Source organism: Monodon monoceros, unplaced genomic scaffold, assembly GCF_005190385.1.
Source record: "Monodon monoceros isolate NGI ecotype Baffin Bay Population unplaced genomic scaffold, NGI_Narwhal_1 Super_Scaffold_20, whole genome shotgun sequence".
Taxonomy (NCBI): domain Eukaryota; kingdom Metazoa; phylum Chordata; class Mammalia; order Artiodactyla; family Monodontidae; genus Monodon; species Monodon monoceros.
In genome coordinates this window covers 136,881,126-136,899,090 of record NW_021703777.1, presented here as the reverse complement: position 1 = coordinate 136,899,090, position 17,965 = coordinate 136,881,126, and the positions used below count along the sequence as shown (strand labels likewise).

General features: G+C 54.3%; 1 protein-coding gene across 5 annotated transcripts in view; it reads right to left on the bottom strand.

Annotated features, from left to right (window-relative positions):
* Positions 1–17,919, bottom strand: part of GAK (cyclin G associated kinase) — a 52,071-nt gene extending 34,152 nt beyond the window's left edge. Inside the window, exons 1-7 of one of the 5 annotated variants that reach the window (XM_029235566.1) lie at positions 17,673–17,919; positions 7,957–8,018; positions 7,182–7,241; positions 6,163–6,277; positions 3,430–3,501; positions 3,058–3,200; positions 772–897 (exon numbers count right to left, since the gene is read on the bottom strand). In XM_029235566.1, coding sequence (XP_029091399.1) covers positions 772–897; positions 3,058–3,200; positions 3,430–3,501; positions 6,163–6,277; positions 7,182–7,241; positions 7,957–8,018; positions 17,673–17,817 — 723 coding nt within the window. In that variant the 5' untranslated portion in view covers positions 17,818–17,919. Of the gene's footprint in view, positions 1–771; positions 898–3,057; positions 3,201–3,429; positions 5,104–6,162; positions 6,312–6,514; positions 6,906–7,181; positions 7,242–7,956; positions 8,019–17,672 lie in introns of those variants that run through there. The other 4 variants (XM_029235567.1, XM_029235568.1, XM_029235570.1 and 1 more) reach the window with 4 other exon arrangements.
* Positions 17,920–17,965: the final 46 nt, after the last annotated feature.

The following is a 17,965-nucleotide window of genomic DNA, read 5'->3' as shown; positions in this document are numbered from 1 at the left end:
GAACAGGTGGGGGCACGGGGCACCAGGTGTGGGAGTGGGGCGGGGGCAGGGCTGCGCAGCTCTGAGGATCCACCCTGGGAAACGTGACTCAGAGCCCCACCAGGCGGCTCAGCCCGGCCCCAGCCCACGCGGCCAAGGCTTTCCTCCCCCTCAATTCTGCCCACCACCGGGCAGGGAATGCGTCTACAGCCCCGAGACGTGGGCACGCCACTGGGAGCGCAGGTCCCGAGGGACAGCAGGGCACGGGCAGCCAGGAACAGACACCTGCCCGGCGGAGCCTCCACCCAGCACTCTTCTTCGGAACCCGGCTCCATCTCGGATCGCTCTCTTTGCTTGTGCAGCCTCCATGGGCTGCTTATGTGCGTGGGCCAACGGTGGCACCCTCCCTCCCCTGGCCACGGCCGCAAGCGTGGGTGTCTGCGCCCGCCCAGCGCTGCCCCCTGCTCACACGTGTTCGGAGCATGCCCACCCGTCTCCCCTGCGGCTCCTGTGGGAGCTGCCCAATGTCCCGTGAAGGTAGGTTTTTACGTGATTTTTTAAATTGCTGCGTTTGGGATAATGAAAAAGTCCTGGAGAGGACAGAGGTGCCGTAGAGACATGAAAGCACTGAAGGCCACTGAACCATGTGCTTAAAAGCGGCTAAGGTGGTACATTTCATGTTACACATTTCGCTGCAACAAGAAAAGGCAAGGAAGAAACAGCAGGTGTGGGGTGCAGTGAGTGAGGGTGTCTCCCGGGCCTCCCGGGCCCCCCGCCCCGGCCCACGCTCACCTCCTCCTCCACCAGGGCCCGGCGCTGGGCGCTCCAGCTGTAGTCCGGGTAGTGCGATATGGTCGTGGCACTGCCGAAGTCGCACAGCTTAATGGTCCCCTGGTTACTGAGCAGCAAATTTTCAACCTGCAAAGTTCCAAAGACGGTCTTTATGAACTCAGGGTGCAGGCTGGACCGTGGACACGCATGGGGTGTGGCGCCCGGTGGGGAGTCGCTCTGAAGGCAGAGCGGCCAGGAGGCCTTCTGGGCCTGGGGACACTTCTTTCTGACCAAAGTCGGTGCATATACCTCAAAATGGGATGCTCAGAGACACAAACGGAAGTTCAAATCCACCACAAATCAAAGATAACTTGACCTAGTAACGTAGGATGTACAATGAAAGCCCTTAAAAACCTTAGAAGATGAAAAAAAAGTGAACATACCATTTAAAAATAATCAAACACATCAATAACTAAAGAAGAAATCTAACAAAAGATACACAAAAGACCTCTTATTCAGAAACTGTGAATACGTGAGATGAATTTTAAAATCCAAAACCAACAGGGACCCAGACTGCACTCCTAACGGGAAGGCACAGACCCAGCCATGGCTCCATAAGCCAGGTCCCACCACCAGCCCACATGCTAAGCGGGGCTGTACTTTTCGAATGGTCAAAACAAGTCAGAAGATCGGGATTCCGTGACCCAGGTGAGGGGCAGCTTTACTGACCCAGCCACACCTGCTCGACCCAGTGGCCAGGACATCTGCAGTCTGCCAGCCCCACTCGGTGTGGGCTCCCGAGATGGACAGCCTCCAAGTCTGGACACCGAGCAAATGGACTGTGGGACTCCACTCCCAAACGCCCCAAAGAGTGAAAGGTAAATCATACTGAAGAGAACGCAAGTGCACAACTGCTCCCAGCGAGTGACACGCAGCCCTGGGTGTGACACTCGTGTCTGGTACATCCCTGTGTCCTTCCTGCCCCTCCACAGAGCACCACGTGAGGACTCCCATCCACGGGGAGCACCTGCAGGGAGTCCCCAAGCGGGGCCGGCTGCCGCGGACCCCGGCACTGAGAAGTCCAACCCAGGCTGAGCTCTCGGACACAGATTCTTTAGTGTCAGCCTTCTAGTTTTTCACTTTCCTGAGACAGAGAAGAAACACAGCTGCCCCGCCCCCACTTGAGGACGGCACTCTTCCAGACCAGCAAGGAAACCAGGAAGGCTGGCTACAGACTGGACATGAGGGAAGTAGGACAGAAGTTTCTGGGAGGGAAATGGCACGTCTGGGGTCTGCTTTACAGTTTTTTTAGCAAGTAGGACTGAGGAGGGGCGGGGAAGGTGGGGAAGGGGGTTGGTGTGCTGCTACCCTGAGCCATGGTCAGAGTCGGGGCACTAGCTTTGTGGATGTTGGATTATTGCTAAAATCAGGCCACAGACCAGGAGAAAATACTTGCAGCACATGTAACTTAAAAAAGACTTGTAAGAATGTACAAAGACCAACCAACAGGACTTCCCTGGTGGCACAGTGGTTAAGAATCCAGCTGCCAATGCAGGGGACACAGGTTCGAGCCCAGGTCCGGGAAGATCCCACATGCCGCGGAGCAACTAAGCCCATGTGCCACAACTACTGAGCCTGCACTCTAGAGCCCGCGAGCCACAACTACCAGCCCACGTGCCACAACTACTGAAGCCCATGCACCTAGAGCCCGTGCTATGCAACAAGAGAAGCCACCGCAGTGAGAAGCCTGCGCACCGCAACGAAGAGTAGCCCCCACTCGCCGTAACTAGAGAAAGCCCGGGCAGCAACAACGAAGACCCAACGCAGCCAAACGTAAATAAATAAATAAATAAAACCAACAGACAACAGAAAAACAGCGAAAACACAGCCACTTAACCGAAGAGTGAGGGGAATAAGAGCACTGATGACTATAAACATGGCAAAAGCATTCAACATCATTAATCAGGAAAAGGCAAAATCACTAAGAAGCCCCCGACCAGGCGGCAAAATGACAAAGGGCAGCTCCACGCACACACGGATCCCGTGTGTGCATTGGGATGGGCATGCCAGCACCCCGGCAGGGAAGCACCCCTGCCCCCGCACCAGGCAGCAGGGCTCCTGCCCCAAGGCGGGTGAGGGAAGGGTGGCGGTGAGCGCAGCCCAGGGGAGCGGTCACCTCCTCCTGGCTCCACACTGGGCCCCCGTGCCCATGAGCACACCCACGCAGGCGACAACACCCAGCAGAGCAAGAGGGGCTTCATCTGGACGGAGGGCTCTTGTCCCGCAGCGCGAGCGTGAAGGCGGTACCTTGAGGTCTCTATGGATGATGGGCGGCTTTTGTCTGTGCATGTGCTGCACCGCCCTGCACGTCTGATAGAATATCTTCAGGACGGTATCGCACGAGAGCGGACCTTTAGATTCAATTCTCTTTAAAAATTCCACCAGCTGCCCTAAAAAAGACAATTAAGTTCACATCACCACAGAGCTGTAAAGGCTACGCCCGCCCCAGGCCCACTGCCCTCCTAAGCCCACGGCGGGCCGGGGGCGGGGGGGGAGGGGCTACCCCGCCCTCCGTCGGTCACCAAGCCCCGCAGAGGACTGTGTGACCTCCACCAGGGCCACAGTGAGTCACAGAGCCCTGCAAGGGAGCGCCTGCCCAGCCACCAGCAGAGTCCTTACCCTGGGAGCCCATCATGGCGCAGCAAGCTACAAGAAAAACAACCACGAGTGCGTACGTCCTTCCGAATGTCTCTAAGGAGATAATCACCGTGTTTCCTTAGGTAACAACGGTCCTCCGCTGTTAAGGAGAAATCTCCACACTGAACACGCAGACAACAAGGAGTGCGGCGTGGGAAGAGCACAGACTTGGAGAGCAAGGCTCTGGGCCCCCATCCCAGGCCCCAGGATGCCCACCTCAAGGCTGTGCCTTCCTGTCTCTGAGGCCCAGGCCCCAGTCTTGCTGTAACTGGCCGCAGCCCAGACCAGTGAAGCTGGCCGGTCCCCTCCGCGGCAGCTCCCTCCACGACCATGTGCCGCGTGCCGTCTCTGCCGGGCTGGCCTCCACGGCCGCCCCCTCCCTGGTCCAGGCCTCCACGGCCGCCCCCTCCCTGGTCCAGGCCTCAGGCTGCCTCGGCTGCCACGCTCCACAGCTCAGCTCCGCACGCTAGGGCCTGTGGTCCACTCGATGCAGCTGCAAGGGCGCCACCACATCTACAGGCCCCACAGTCAACCGGCACTCAGCCCCTTGCCCTGCGACCCTGCCTCCTGCCAACCCGCCAGCTCCCAAGCCCCTGCCACACCCTCCTGCAGCTCCCGGCACAGCTGCGCAGCCCTTCCCCACCCTGACTCTGGACTGGGGCTGGGCTCTGTCTGTGCTGTGCCCTAACCCTAACCCTCAGCGGGGGCAGGGGACCCACAGTAGAGATGGAGCCCCAAGGGGCGATGGGGCCCTCAGGAACAGACCGCCAGCCCCCCAAGACGCAGACAGGGCACAGGTCCCATGAGGTGTTGCGGGGGGTCTAGAGCAGGGATGACACAGTGACCGCCAGGCTGTCTGGGGCAACGGGGACGAGCCGGCGCATGCACAAGGTCAGGGTTCACTGGCCTCTGACGTTCAATGAAAATCAAGAGCGGTCTTTCTAAAGATAATTTTGTAGGTGGCACAGCGGCTGAGAGGGCACCGCGGAGGACAAAGCTGGGGTCCCAGGAAGGGATGGGGGCTCCTGGGGCATGTATCCAGGGTGGCCACCACCAGACCAACCTTCAGTGGAACTGGTGCCCACATGCCCCTCCCCCACCACTCCCAAAGACCCCGCGTCGCCGGGCGCTGGCACCGCCATGCCTAGTGTCCAACCTGGGCCTCGCGCGCTGGCCCAGATGGGTAGTCCCGGCAGCACCGCCAAGACTGGTGCACTCACCGAGGTCGCCGCATCGCGGCCGCCCCCGCCTCAGGCGCCACCCGCAGGCCCGCACTCGTGAAAGGCGCCCACGGCCTCCAAACCCAAGATCAAAGCAACGCCAAGGCGCAGCGAGCGGCTGAACGACAAGCGGGGAGCACCGTACACAAACCTCGGCTCTCCGGGGACACCAAGGGCCCAGAGAGGGCCCTGTGGGACCCGCGTGGCCCCCGCCGCCCCCGCGCATTGGGAGCCTTCCAGAGGGCGTGTGTGAACATGGGGGCACCAGCGCGGGTGCAGCAGGCTCGCAGGAGAGGACCCTGCTTCACGAGCTCCCACGTGACGCTGTCTTCAGTGAGCACGAGGCCTCTTGCAGGTAGAACCCAGCGACGCCAACCATCCGCTAAGTGGGAGAACCGGGCGCCAGACCTGGGCTGGGCGGGTCGGCACTCACCAGCTGTGGGAACCGAGGAGCCAGCACGTGGCTGCATCCCAACGCCGCTCCTGGCCGGAGCCCGGCACTCCCACGCCACCCCGTCGGAAAGCGCTGTGTGCTCCAGGTTCTGCCTTATCTGCTCAGGATGGGGACCCCCGTCCTCCTCCGCTCGCTCGGGGCAGGGATCCTGTGCACCTTGGCTCCCGGCTGCAGTCCACAGCACCCCCTCCCCTAGCAGCCCCGACACCCCATCTCTGCTCTTCTTCGCAGCACGACTCCTGCACTCACGGCCCCCCACCCCTCCTCCTGGGACACTCCTTGGGGGCAGTGGCCCCTGGGGTTGCTTCCCTCCTGGGTAGCCGCCTGCCGCAGTCTCCCTCACTCTCCCCTGGCCTCGAGGCGGCCCCACATGCACTGCCTGCGACCGATGGACAAGCAGGACGTCTGGCGGCCCCTGCCCCAACTCCGGGCCCCACAGCCAGTCCTCTACGCCTGCTGGGCCTCAGGAGTCCTGCCCTGCCCCTTCCATCCACGAGCCCCAGGACGGTCTCTGGCCACCTTGCTACCGCTCTTTTGCCCACACGGGTCCAGCACGGGGCAGGTGCTCAGTGCGGGGACGAGCCGAGCCCGACCCTCCAGGCGGGGGGCCTGCTTCCACCACAGACAGAGGCTGAGCCCCTAGAACTCTCTGGAAGGCATGGGCTCTCCGCTGCCTTAAGTGGACACAGGAGTCCTCCTTTCAGAACACAGCAAGTGCAAGTGTGACCACCTCGACGCAGGTGAGGTCGCAGCCTCAGGACGGCGCAGCCGCTCAAGCCCACCTCCCCGGCCTCACCTGACCGCTTCCCGACTGAGGTGGCTTCCTGCTGCCCGAGAGCCCCGACAGCACGCCTCCATCCCTTTCTCAGACCCATCTCTGCCCCCACGCCCAGCGCGGGGACGAGGGGGGATGCAGCCTCTCAAAGAGCTCCCACCGGACAGCGAGCCATGCTCTCTCCGTGACAGCCACCGTGTCTCCGGGAGAGAAGACCCGGGAGCATCTCTCGACTGCTGGGCGGTCCCGAGCCACTGGAACCTCACCTCGGCAGAGTTCCATGAGCAGCAGGAACTCGGCCTGCCCGGTGTCTGACTCCTCTTTTCCTATTGACGCTGCAGAACAAAACTGGACGATATTTGCGTGGCCTGAAAGTTTTTTCTGCAGGTGTCTTGTTAAAGGAGAATGCGTAAGTCTGCACGTTTAAAACAATATATACATAATATTAAGACACTAAGGTCAGAACACTGAATGCAATTAGCCTGCAATCTTGCCGCGTCAGAGCCAGAAGAGGACAGCAAGCAGGTGGGGGGCAGCCAGGACTGCAGGAAGACGCAGGCAGGAGGGGGAGCGGGAGGGAAGGTAGGGACAAAGACCCCCACCACGCTGGCCACGCACCTGACCGCAGGCCGGCCAGGACAGCAGGCGGAGGGCGTGGCACGCGCAAGGCTGCGAAGGTGAACGAGGCTACCGGGAACCCAGCGAGGTGAGGACCCCTGGGCCCAGGCGGCCGGCAGGCTCACAGTGGACAGAGCTTTGAGACGGAAGAGAACAGATTCTGACAGCAAAGGGAAGACCCCAGTTCCAGGAGAGCATGTGCGCGAGTGGAGAGCAGAGCAGCGCCAGCCCCACAGACCGACGCGCCGTGCACGGACGCCCGGGGGGGCCCGCACGCTCTGGGCAGGGCGAGAGGGACTCGGGGGGCTGATCAGAAGCGACACAGAGGCCCATGGGAACCAGGCCTGGCGAGGGGCCGGGGGCACAGCTGCTGGCCGGGCACCGTGGGCCACACCAGGTCACGAAGGACAGGCAGAAGGGCAGAGGCAGGGGGCTGCCCACCCCCGGCCTGGAGACCTCTCAGCAGGAATGACGACGCTCCCAAGGGTACAGATCTCTTACCATCACCCTGAGAGTGAAGAACAAGGAAGAGAACTCCTTCCTACTAGACACGCGCTGCAGGTAAGTCCAGGGAAGCCAACACGGAGAGGGCGTCACTGAGCAGCCTCTCGGCCGTGCTCAACCACAGCTGGAAGCAGGCCTCCCCACATGACCAGGAAAAGGATACCATGAAACACACTTCCTGAATGATGGCTCTGTTCTTCTCCTCTTCGTTGGACAGTAATCTCTGTATCAGGAAATAACATACGAGGAAGAGTAGAGGCTTTATCTTTGTGCTCTGTACCCAAGAGAACACACACAACACATCTAAGGGCTCCCCCGCCTATGCTTTAACATCTGACCCGCAGAGGAACTTGACAGAGGTTACAGACCCTTGGAAATGGGCCTTTATGATCCAAGGACATAAGAAAAACCAAAAATAGGAGGCTTTTCTCCAAACAGGCTAGAGGAAAATGAGAGATGTGGGTCTAGTTCTGGATGCCGGAGTGCAAGTGCACACCGCCAGCTCGGCTGCCCCCGAGACAGGCCCTCTGCGAGCCTCAGGACAAGCTAGCACGCGTGCCCAGCACCCCAAGTGGCCCGGACGCCCCCTCCCACCGCACCCCCGTGACCCTTATTTATAGATACACTGTGAACGCTGTTTTACACGAGTGGCCTTCAAAGTCCCGGTATTCGTGGAACCCTTACTTTGGCAGTTCTGACTCTCCTCCCCCTGGCCGCCCGCTGAGTCCCTGCCCCAAAGTTGGAAACCACAGCTTTACAGTCCTCTAAAACTGGTGAGGCTTCACCATCAGAAGAAACAAGTAAAACAAATAGATACAGACTGCAAAAAAGAAACAAGCTAAAGAACAGGGGTAAATCTCTGAAAACACTGTCACTTAGAGACCTGTTTCTTTTAAAACACACCAACACCCACAAAAGCATTTGTCCCCCTTTATTACCTTCAATGCATACTCTCTGCCACTCTCCAGATCTTGAGCTTCATACACAAATGCAAACCCTCCTGAAAATTAGAAAAATAGACATCAGTTCAGTGCTGTGACTTTATTTAACATTAAGCTTTAAAAATAACTTTGCCTGTCTCAAATAAAGTTGGAATAAGCATGGGAAAAAATATCTTTACTAAGTAAAATACAAACTGGACTTGTGGCTAGCAGTTTGTTTTCTGCAACAATGATGGCCCCGATTTATATAATACTGCCTTCTAAATACCCTGCTTCACAGGAAGGAAGGGAATGAACATAGGAGCGAGATCAATGCGGGAAAATCAACACAACTGAGGCCAGTCCTATGAAAACAAATAAAAGACTAGTATCTCACATGAATGTGGATGAAAGAATTCTTAACAAATCATTAATTCTAGATAAAATAAAATATTAACAAATCAAACTCAACAACATATAAAAAAGGATAATACATCACAACTAAGCAGAGTCGGTTTAATCAATGTAATTCAATTATTTTTAGTTTGATTTGCTTACTTTTTTCTAGTTTCCTACAGTGGAAAATTTCATCATGAAATTTAAAACTCTCAGCAAACTAGGAACAGAAGGAAACTTGCTCAACCTGATGAAGGGCATCTCTGAAAGACCCATAGCAAACATCACTCAGCAGTGGAAGACTAGACGCTTCCCTCTAAGATCAGGGATACTGCCATTCAGTATCACACTGGACGTGCTGGCCAGTGCAATCAGGCAAGAAAAGAAATAAAAGGCATCCAGACTGAAAAGAAGTAAAAATGTTTTTCTTTGCAGACAACATGATCGTCTATGTAGACAAGCTTATACCTACACCCCAAAAGCTACTATCAGTAATAAATGAGTATAGAAAGGTTGTGGGATGCAAGAGCAACATACAAAAAAATCAACTTTATTTCTACAAACCTTAAGTTAGGCAAAGATTTCTTAGATATAAAAAAAAAGTATGATCCATAAGTGAAAAATATGATAAATGCACTTCATTAAAGATGGTTTTACTGATTTCTGGAATACACTGTTGAGAGGGTGAAAGACAAGCCCCTAACTGGACTTTGCAAATCACACACCTGGCAAAGGACCTCTATCCAGAAAATATAAAGAAAATCCAAAGTTCAGTTTAACAACATTTTAATGAGCAAAGTATATGAAAAGACACTCAACCAAGATAAATAGCTAGCAAGTAAGCATATGAAAAAATGTTGTGTCATTATCCACCAGGGAAATGCACATGTAAACAAGGATACTACTATACACCTATTAGAACATCTAAAAGTTCTTAAACCGACCTACCAACTAGTGATTAAGGTGTGAAGCAACTGCACGCTTATGCACCACTCATGGGAGTGCAGAACGGTATCATCATTTTGGAAGACAGTTTGGATGTCTTTAAAAGTTAAACATATGCCAACCCTACAGCCCTGTCATTACACTGCTAGTATTTACCCGGGAAAAATAAAAGCACACATCCACACAAGGACTTGTGCACGAATGTTCATAGCAGCCCCATTTGTAACTGCCCAAACTGGAAACAACCCACATGTCCATCAATAGTGAATGGATAAACCAATCATCCCTGCACAGAACACGACTCACCAACAAATAGGATGGAACTATTGCTAACATGCAACAACAGGATGACTCTCAAAACAATTATGCTGAAGAACAAAAATCAGGAAAAAGAGTATACGTATATGTAGACACAATTTCATTTATAGGAGAGCCTAGAAAATACAGACTACTCTACAGTAACAAAAAGCAGATCAGCGGCGGCCTGGAGGTCGAGGATGGGAGGAGAGGACTGTAAGGGAGGGAGGAAAATTGTGGAGGTGATGGGTTTGTTCACCACCTTGATGACAATGACAGCTATGCAGACATATACATACACTCACATATACATATATATATATATACACACACGGGACATATTTAAAGTGTTTTGACATATATGCAGAGTTACTGTACATCACTTTTATCTCAACGTAGCAGTTATAAAATTAAATAGTAAGTCAATATAAAAAAATAGATGAGGGCTTCCCTGGTGGCGCAGTGGTTGAGAGTCCGCCTGCCGATGCAGGGGACACGGGTTCGCGCCCCGGTCTGGGAAGATCCCACATGCTGCGGAGCGGCTGGGCCCGTGAGCCATGGCCGCTGAGCCTGCGCGTCCGGAGCCTGTGCTCCGCAATGGGAGAGGCCACAACAGTGAGAGGCCCGCGTACCACAAAAAAAAAAAAAAGTGTTTTCTTTCTAAGATCAAGAACAACACAAGGATGTCTGCTGCTCTCAGAGCGCAATACAACATTTTGCTGGAGAGCCTAATCAGTGAAAGAAAGCTAGAAAAATAAAGAGCAGAAAGGTCAGAAAGGAAGAACTAAAGCTGGTCTTGCTTGCAGACGCTAAGCCCATAAAGCAAACAATCCTAAGGACACTACCAAAACCTCCAGGACCGAAGGGCCACCGCAGCAAGGCCACAGGTCCTCTGGAACATCTCCTGGCCTCTGCCCAGCCCCAGCACTGGTCCTCTCGGCTGCGGCCGCACCCACACTACCATGCTTCCTCCAGCACACCAAGCCCACTGCTACCCAGGGCCATTCCACTCGCCGCAGCCCTGCACGGGCACCCTCGCCCCGGACGCTGGCCCAGCTCCCCCTCTCGCCACTCCGGCTCTGCTCTGTATCACCTTCCTGGCTCAGTCCTGTCCCAGCCACGGCCTATCCCTGACACCCTTCCTTCTTCCCAGCACTTTCCAATACCTGACGCTCTACTACACATTCATTTGGATACCTGTTTACTGTCTCTCCCACTAGGCTGCAAGCTCAGTAGGCAGAAATGTCATCCAGCTTGTTCGTGTCACCAGCACTTAGGACAGAGTCTGACATATAGTGGGCAATCGGAAATGTGTGCCGAGCAAATGAGATCACGACAACAAACTCTTCAGCTATTAAAACACAGTCACGGGCTTCCCTGGTGGCGCAGTGGTTAAGAATCCACCTGTCAATGCAGGGGACACGGGTTCGAGCCCTGGTCCGGGGAAAATCCCACATGCTGTGGAGCATCTAAGTCCATGCGCCACAACTACTGAGCCTGTGCTCTAGAGTCCACGAGACACAACTACTGAGCCCGCGTGCCACAACTACTGAAGCCTGCGCACCTAGAGCCCGTGCTCCGCAACAAGAGAAGCCACACAATGAGAAGCCCGCACACGGCAACAGAGTAGCCCCCGCTCACCGCAACTAGAGAAAGCCCACGCACAGCAACGAAGACCCAATGCAGCCAAAAATAAATAAATAAATAAAAATTTTAAATAAACAACAACACAGTCACTTGTATTGTATTTAACACCCCGAAAAGCAGGACTATGCATTGTCTGTGAACACAGCACATGCAGAGGAAACAAGAGATGAGCAGGAAGTACATGCCGTAAATTCATGGTGGTGGCTGCCTCTGAAGAGAAACAGAGAAATGCAACCGGGGGTAGGGGGTCAACAGAACCCTTAACAACATCTGTGATGCTTCACTGTTTAGAAAAAGTCTGGAACCAAATACGACTTTTTAAAAAGCTACCGTTTATTCATTCTGGAAGGCAGGGACAAAGGTGTCTGTTCTGTTGTTATTCTTTCTACTTTTCTGCATTTTTGAAATTTTTCCTATTTAAAAAAAACCCCAATTTCAAATTTTGTGGTATAGCTACAGTAATCAAGACCGTGTGGCACTGGTGGAGGGACAGAGCAACAGAACAAAAGAGAAAAACCCTAGAAATAGAGCCCCACGAATATGCCCAAATGATTTCTGACAAAGATGCAAAAGCAATTCCATGTTAGAAGCACTGTTTTTTCAATAAATGGTGCTGGAGCAATTGGACAGCTCCAGGCAAAACAAAGAACTTCAATGTAAACTTTACACCTTACACGACAATCAACTCAGAGCATACAAATGCAAAACCATGGGACAGCACAGGAGAGAAATCCTGGAGACGCAGAGCTTGGGAAAGAGTTCTCAGACTTGACAGCAAAAGCAGGATTCAGGAAGGAAAAGTGATAGAATAGACTTCCTGAAAGTTAAGCTTTAGATCCCCAACAGACCCTGTTCAGAGGCTGGAAGACAAGCTGCAGCCTGAGAGAAAACACTTGCAAACCACATCTGACAGTGGACTCGTATCTACAACATACAACGAGCTCTCAAAACTCAGCAACGAAAGACGATTCGAAAATAGGCAGAAGGCACAGAGACGTTTCTCCTATGAGGGTGGGAGGTGGAAATAAGCACGGCCTTAGCCTTTAGGGAAACACAAATTAAAGCCCCAATGAGCTACCACTACACACCTGCTGAATGATCAAATGAAAACACAACACAAAATACTGGCAAAGACTCAGAGAAACTCATCACGCTTTGTAATGGACTCAGCTGTGTCCCCCCAGAAGTCATGTGTTGAAGCTCTAACCGCCCCCAATGCGACTGTATCTGAAGAGAGGGCATTTAGGGAGATAGATAAAGTTAAAGCCCTGACCCAACAGGACTAGAGTCCTTAGAAGAAGAGGAGACACCAGAACAGCCGAGGGAAAAGACCTCACCAGAGACCCTGCCAGCACCTTGGTCTCAGACTCCAAGCCCCCAAAATAATGAAAATGAACTTGTTGTTTACACCACCTTGCCTGCAGTTTGTACAGCAGCCCGAGCAGACTAAGACACTCGGCCACTGCTGATGGGAATGTGAAAATAGCACAGCCGCTCTGGAAAACGGGTTGGTAGTTTTCTAAAATCAAAACATGCAACTGCCATGTGACCCAGCACCTGGGCATTTATTCCAGAAAAATGAAAACACAGCCACACAAAAACCTGTACACGAATGTTTATAGCAGCTTTATTTCAAATAACCAAAAAACCGGAACAACCCAGATGTGCTTCAGTGGGTGAATGGCTGAGCAAACTACGGTACATCCACACCACGGAGTGCTCTGCAGAAATAAAAAGGAACTAGTTACAGACACAACAACCTGGATGGCTCCCCAGACAATCATGTGGAGTGAAAAAAGCCAATTCCAAGAGGCTACACGATGTGTGATTTCGCTTATACAGCATTCTTCAAAGGACAAATTACAGAGGAGGACAGATTAGTGCTTTCCAGGGGTCCAGGAGGGGCATCTGGCTGTGAAAGGCACGAGGGACCCTTGTGGGGATGGACACATGCAATCCTGGTTGTGATGGCAACTCCAGTTTTTCCAGATGCTGCCACAGCGGGAACGGGCAGTGTACGCAGACCTCTCCGTACCTTTTCTTACAACTGCACATAAGTCTATGATGACCTCAAAATTAAAAGTCTACGTAAAAATAGTAACACTAGCGTATAAAATGCATGAAGGAATGCCATGTTGGGCACTGCTAAGACAGTGCCCTACACAGTCATTACCGTGTATGTTCTGGAATCGGGAAATGGCTGACCTCCTCTTCCCCACATATGGGGGGGTGCGCGTGCATGCGTGCACGTGCGTGTGTGCGTGTATTATATAAAAACAGGACTCAGATCCAGAATAATAAGAAACTCCCACAACTCGTGCCCAATAAAAAATGGAAAAAAGATTTTAACAAACATTTCACACACAGAAAAGATACACGACTGGCTAATAAGCGGGTGAAAAGGCGTTGGACAGCAGCACGGGGAAAATGCAGATTTGGCCACTGCACCCTCTCGAGAACGGGTATAACCACAACGATAGGCGCTCACGAGCTGGTGGGGCGGAAGCTGGTGCAGCCACGGTGGAGAGGGTTTGGCCGTTTCATCTGAAGCTAACCCTACATCCCACCTAAAAGCCCGCACTCCACTCCTGGGCATTTTACCCAAGAGAAAGGAAAACACACAAAAACCTCATAAAAAATGTCGTTGGCAACTTTATTCACAATAGTCCCAAATGGGAACACCCAAAGGTCCATGGCAGGGGAGGGACAGCAAACTGCAGCAGAAAAGGGAACCGAACTTAAAAACCATGAGGCCGCCGGTGAGAGCACCCGGGTGCGACACCAGAGACACGCTGTCCCAGAAGAGGGGACTCAGAGCCAGCAAGCGCCTGGCCGGGAGGGTGACTGGGGCCCAGAGGCTTTCTGGGGTGACAACTTTCTGCGCAGCCATCTGCTACACAGGTGCGTGCATCTGTCAAAGCACCTGAAGTCCATCACCCCAGGTGAATGACGCAATTCAAATTATTTTCAATAAAAGAAAATAGGCACAGCATGTGGCCGTGCAATTCCTGAAGGGGAGCCAGAACAGCTAACAGGCACTGAAATAAGCTCAAACTCACCCATCAGAGAAGCGCAGACCAACAGAACCAGATACCACTTTTATCCACTACAATGAGGAGGATGTGGGGAGGCTGGAGTCCGGCTGGGCCTCCGAGGAGGCCGGTGACTGTCCCTCCCACAGCGCAGGGTCACAGACAGGGGCAGGCGAGGTGGGGCACTGCTGGCAGGACAGCAAGCACCAGGCCAGGTGGGGCAGCAGCATGGGAAGCAGGCCGGGTGATCTTAACACGTTTTCCCTCAGCATTGCTGGTAAGAAGCAGACACTCCTACAGAGCAGAATTCCAGGAGCTCCACTGCACACACGTGATCACTACCTACCCTACAGAGAGACGCCTGCTCACGCAGACGGCAGGCGGTGTCTCTGGAGACGAGCAGGCCTGGCAGAGGCAGGAAGGAGAGCACCTCCCCGCAGGGAGATGTCCCCATCCCAGGACCCTCCCCGGAAGACACCCCCGAAGTGTCCGGCCCCAGGGCCACCTCCCCAGTGTCCCGCTCCAGGCACCCATGTGCCGGCAGACAGACACGCACTGGAGAAGTACTGCAGGCCTGGCACCACAGGCGCCCAGCGGGCAGGGCAAAGCCAGTGGCGGCCTCCACACTCGGCTCCCACCTGGCCCCCCAGCGGCACCACTCCAGCAGCTTCTCTTACCTTGATTTCCTCTGGACACTTATCCCTCCGGGACACACCTAAGACGACCCAGGCTTTTCCTGGGACCAGAGCCTCCCCTGAGCTGCCGCCCGACTCCACCATCACCCCCCGGGGGCAATGGCAAGCTTCCGACAGCCCCGACCTCAGCACCACCATGATCACAATCCACATGAAGCGCCAGGGACTGTGCCCCCCAAGTAGCCAGGACCCCATAAGTACTGCTATGGTGATTATTACTGCTTTATGCTGGGTGCTATCACCACGGTTAAAGGCTGACCTTAAAGCTGCCAACGTGCCAGTGAAGGGTCAGGTGGGCCAGCTGAGAGGGCGATCACTCAGGCACAAGACGTGGGCCACCTCGTCCCGATGGCCACAACCAGCCACCGAGCCTAAGCCCCTGCTGCAAAGATCCTGGCTATCTGTGCTCTGCAGTGTCCGAAGAGGAAACGTCCCCTCGGAACCCTCCCTGGCAGAGAAGAGCCCATCTCATGGGAGTGAATCCACAGAGCAAAGCAGCCCTACAGAGCTGGGCTGCCCGAGGGACCAAATGCTCCTAAGCAGTAGAGATCCATCCCCGTTATCCTTTCTGGCAGAAGGAAGCATGAGCACGCAGAATCCGAAACAAGAAGACATGCAGAACGTATCCTGAAGCCCACTTGGACTAGGCATCTCTGACGTTGTGGGAACTCCCAATAATTTGCTTTAAGAAAGTGAAAATTTAGAACAAATTTTGAAAAGGTTAGAAAGCTATCTGGATCACCCGACCCACAGTTCTGCCCAATAACCCATTTCAGACAAGTGCAAATTCCAAAAAGCTATGAAAACCAATGTTTTTTCCTAAATCATTTGATAGCAAAACCTGATCTATTATAAACTCACCTGGGGCAACACCTGACATGAACTGATGTGAGGCTATTTGAAGACTTAATTATCCCACAGTGAGGATGCTTACTTATTTAATTACAGATATAGTAACACACTTGATTATGTGACACTTTCCCAACTCCCGTGGCAGTATCCCAGGACATACAGGATACACACTATCTTTCTAAAACCTGAAGAATTCTGGAATTGTCAACATAGGTACCCAAGGGTTTTGGGTTTGGGACCTTCCCCATATTTATGCAAGACAGCCTGATTTCCCACAGCTTATGTTCTAAGGTTGTTATTTTATGTGAACGACTTCATACAGGTTTCTTACCATTCCAGTTCAGAAAAAGGCTTCACAAGCTTTAGAAGCTGTGAGCTGCCAGTTCAGTTTAAGGGGAGGAAATCTACAGTTGCTAATCGCAGTGGTGACTTTCAGCTCCTGACATGCCCAGAGAGCAAAGGGAACAGGTGCTCTGCAGAGCCACAGTGGCTGCTCCCCTATCCTTGTTCTTCATCCTGGGTGTTAAGCCACAGGCAAGAGCTTCCTTCTCTCCGTGACCCACCTCCCATCCCACCCCTCCTCCCCCTGGCCCTGCCACTGCACCCAGCAGGGGTGCATCCTCACCCTCCCACCTCAGCTGCGCCCTCTGTCTATCCACCCAGAGGATCCCCTGCACTGCGCTGTCCTTTGGTCATCAAAGCCTGTGTCTTACTTGAACTTCCACAAGGCAGAAACCATGTACCGTCCCCTGTGAATTTCTTAAAAGAATCAAAATACTTGCCTGGTATTTTCAGAATGAGTGAATTGATCTGGGGGAACTCTCATTACTAGAGATACTGGCCCCTACCTCTGAAAGAAGAGCCTGATGTTTTCTCACTAAATCACACCCAAAATCTCTTCGTTTCTGACAGTGGAGGAAAAGTGTGTTCTGATGCTAAGGCCAGAACATCACCTCAGGCCTTTAGGAATGAGGGCGCCAGAACAGTCAGCCAGTTTCCCACCTCAAATGCAGCACAAACAGAAGCAAGAGTGCTAATGCAGGGGATACATTTCTGCTTCAGCACCAGCCCCAAAGCCAGCTGTGTTTAGCTGGTAAGCACCAGGGCTAGGGAAATCTGCCATGCCAGACAAAACAGAAAAACCCAGATGAGGAACTAGGACTGCGCCAACACTGGTGATAAATTCTGGGTGAAGAAGGAAGAGGACGTTCAGGAAGCTAGAGAGAGCACGCGGAAACACAGCCGACTAAAGATGGACCAGCCCACCCTGCAAGGTTCTGTTCCGATCACACCTGTTGGCTCAGCTTGCAGTAACTTCCGTGGGATCTCACACAGAGGTCGGGGAGCGGGACGCTCAGGTGGTAAGAGAGGAAGCCCGGCTACCGGACACTGCGCTGCTGTCTGTCCCAACACCCAAGCAGGGTAGGACTACGGTCACCCACGCCGGAGTTCCTGTCACCCGAGGAGGGCCAGCTCTACGTCCACTGCCCCACTACCGCCCTCCATGCGAGGGAAGGACCACGACTTAGACCCACGCCGCCGCACCGCCCGCCTCCGGACTCCAGCCTTCATCCGTGCGGGGGCCCCCTCGCTCCGCCTCTACTGTGGCCACTCGCTCCAGGCCCCGCCTGCCCACCATTCCTTCCCGCCGCCACAGCCTCCGCTCCGGCCGCGGGTCAGCCCACACCTGCCGCCAAGACTACCTTACCCCGGCCTGACCCCAAGCCTCCAACAAGGAAGTGCCCAACCCTAGGCCGGCCTCACCCTCAGCAGTGGCCTCCCGGCCGGCCGTGACCCTCCCCGCCGCGGCCATTCTCCCCCGGCCCTGACCCTCCCCCGGCCGGGCCCATGCCACCGGCCCCGGCTTCACCTTCGGCCAGGACCCGCCGCACCCGCAGCCGCAGCTCGCCCATCTCCACCGTCTGCCCCACGAAATCAGTCTGGTCGCGGCCGGCAGCACCACCCAGGGAGCCCGGGCCGGCCAGGAAGTCGAGCGCAGACTGCAGCAGCGACATGGTGGCGGCCCGCGGCGGGCGCCGGACAGAGGGCTCGGCGTCCAGCCGCGTCCGGGTCCACTCGGCAACCGCCGGCCGCGAACCGCACCAGCTTCCGCCCGACGCCGCGACGCAGGGGCGGGAGCGCGTCGCCGCCCGGAAGAGCGCC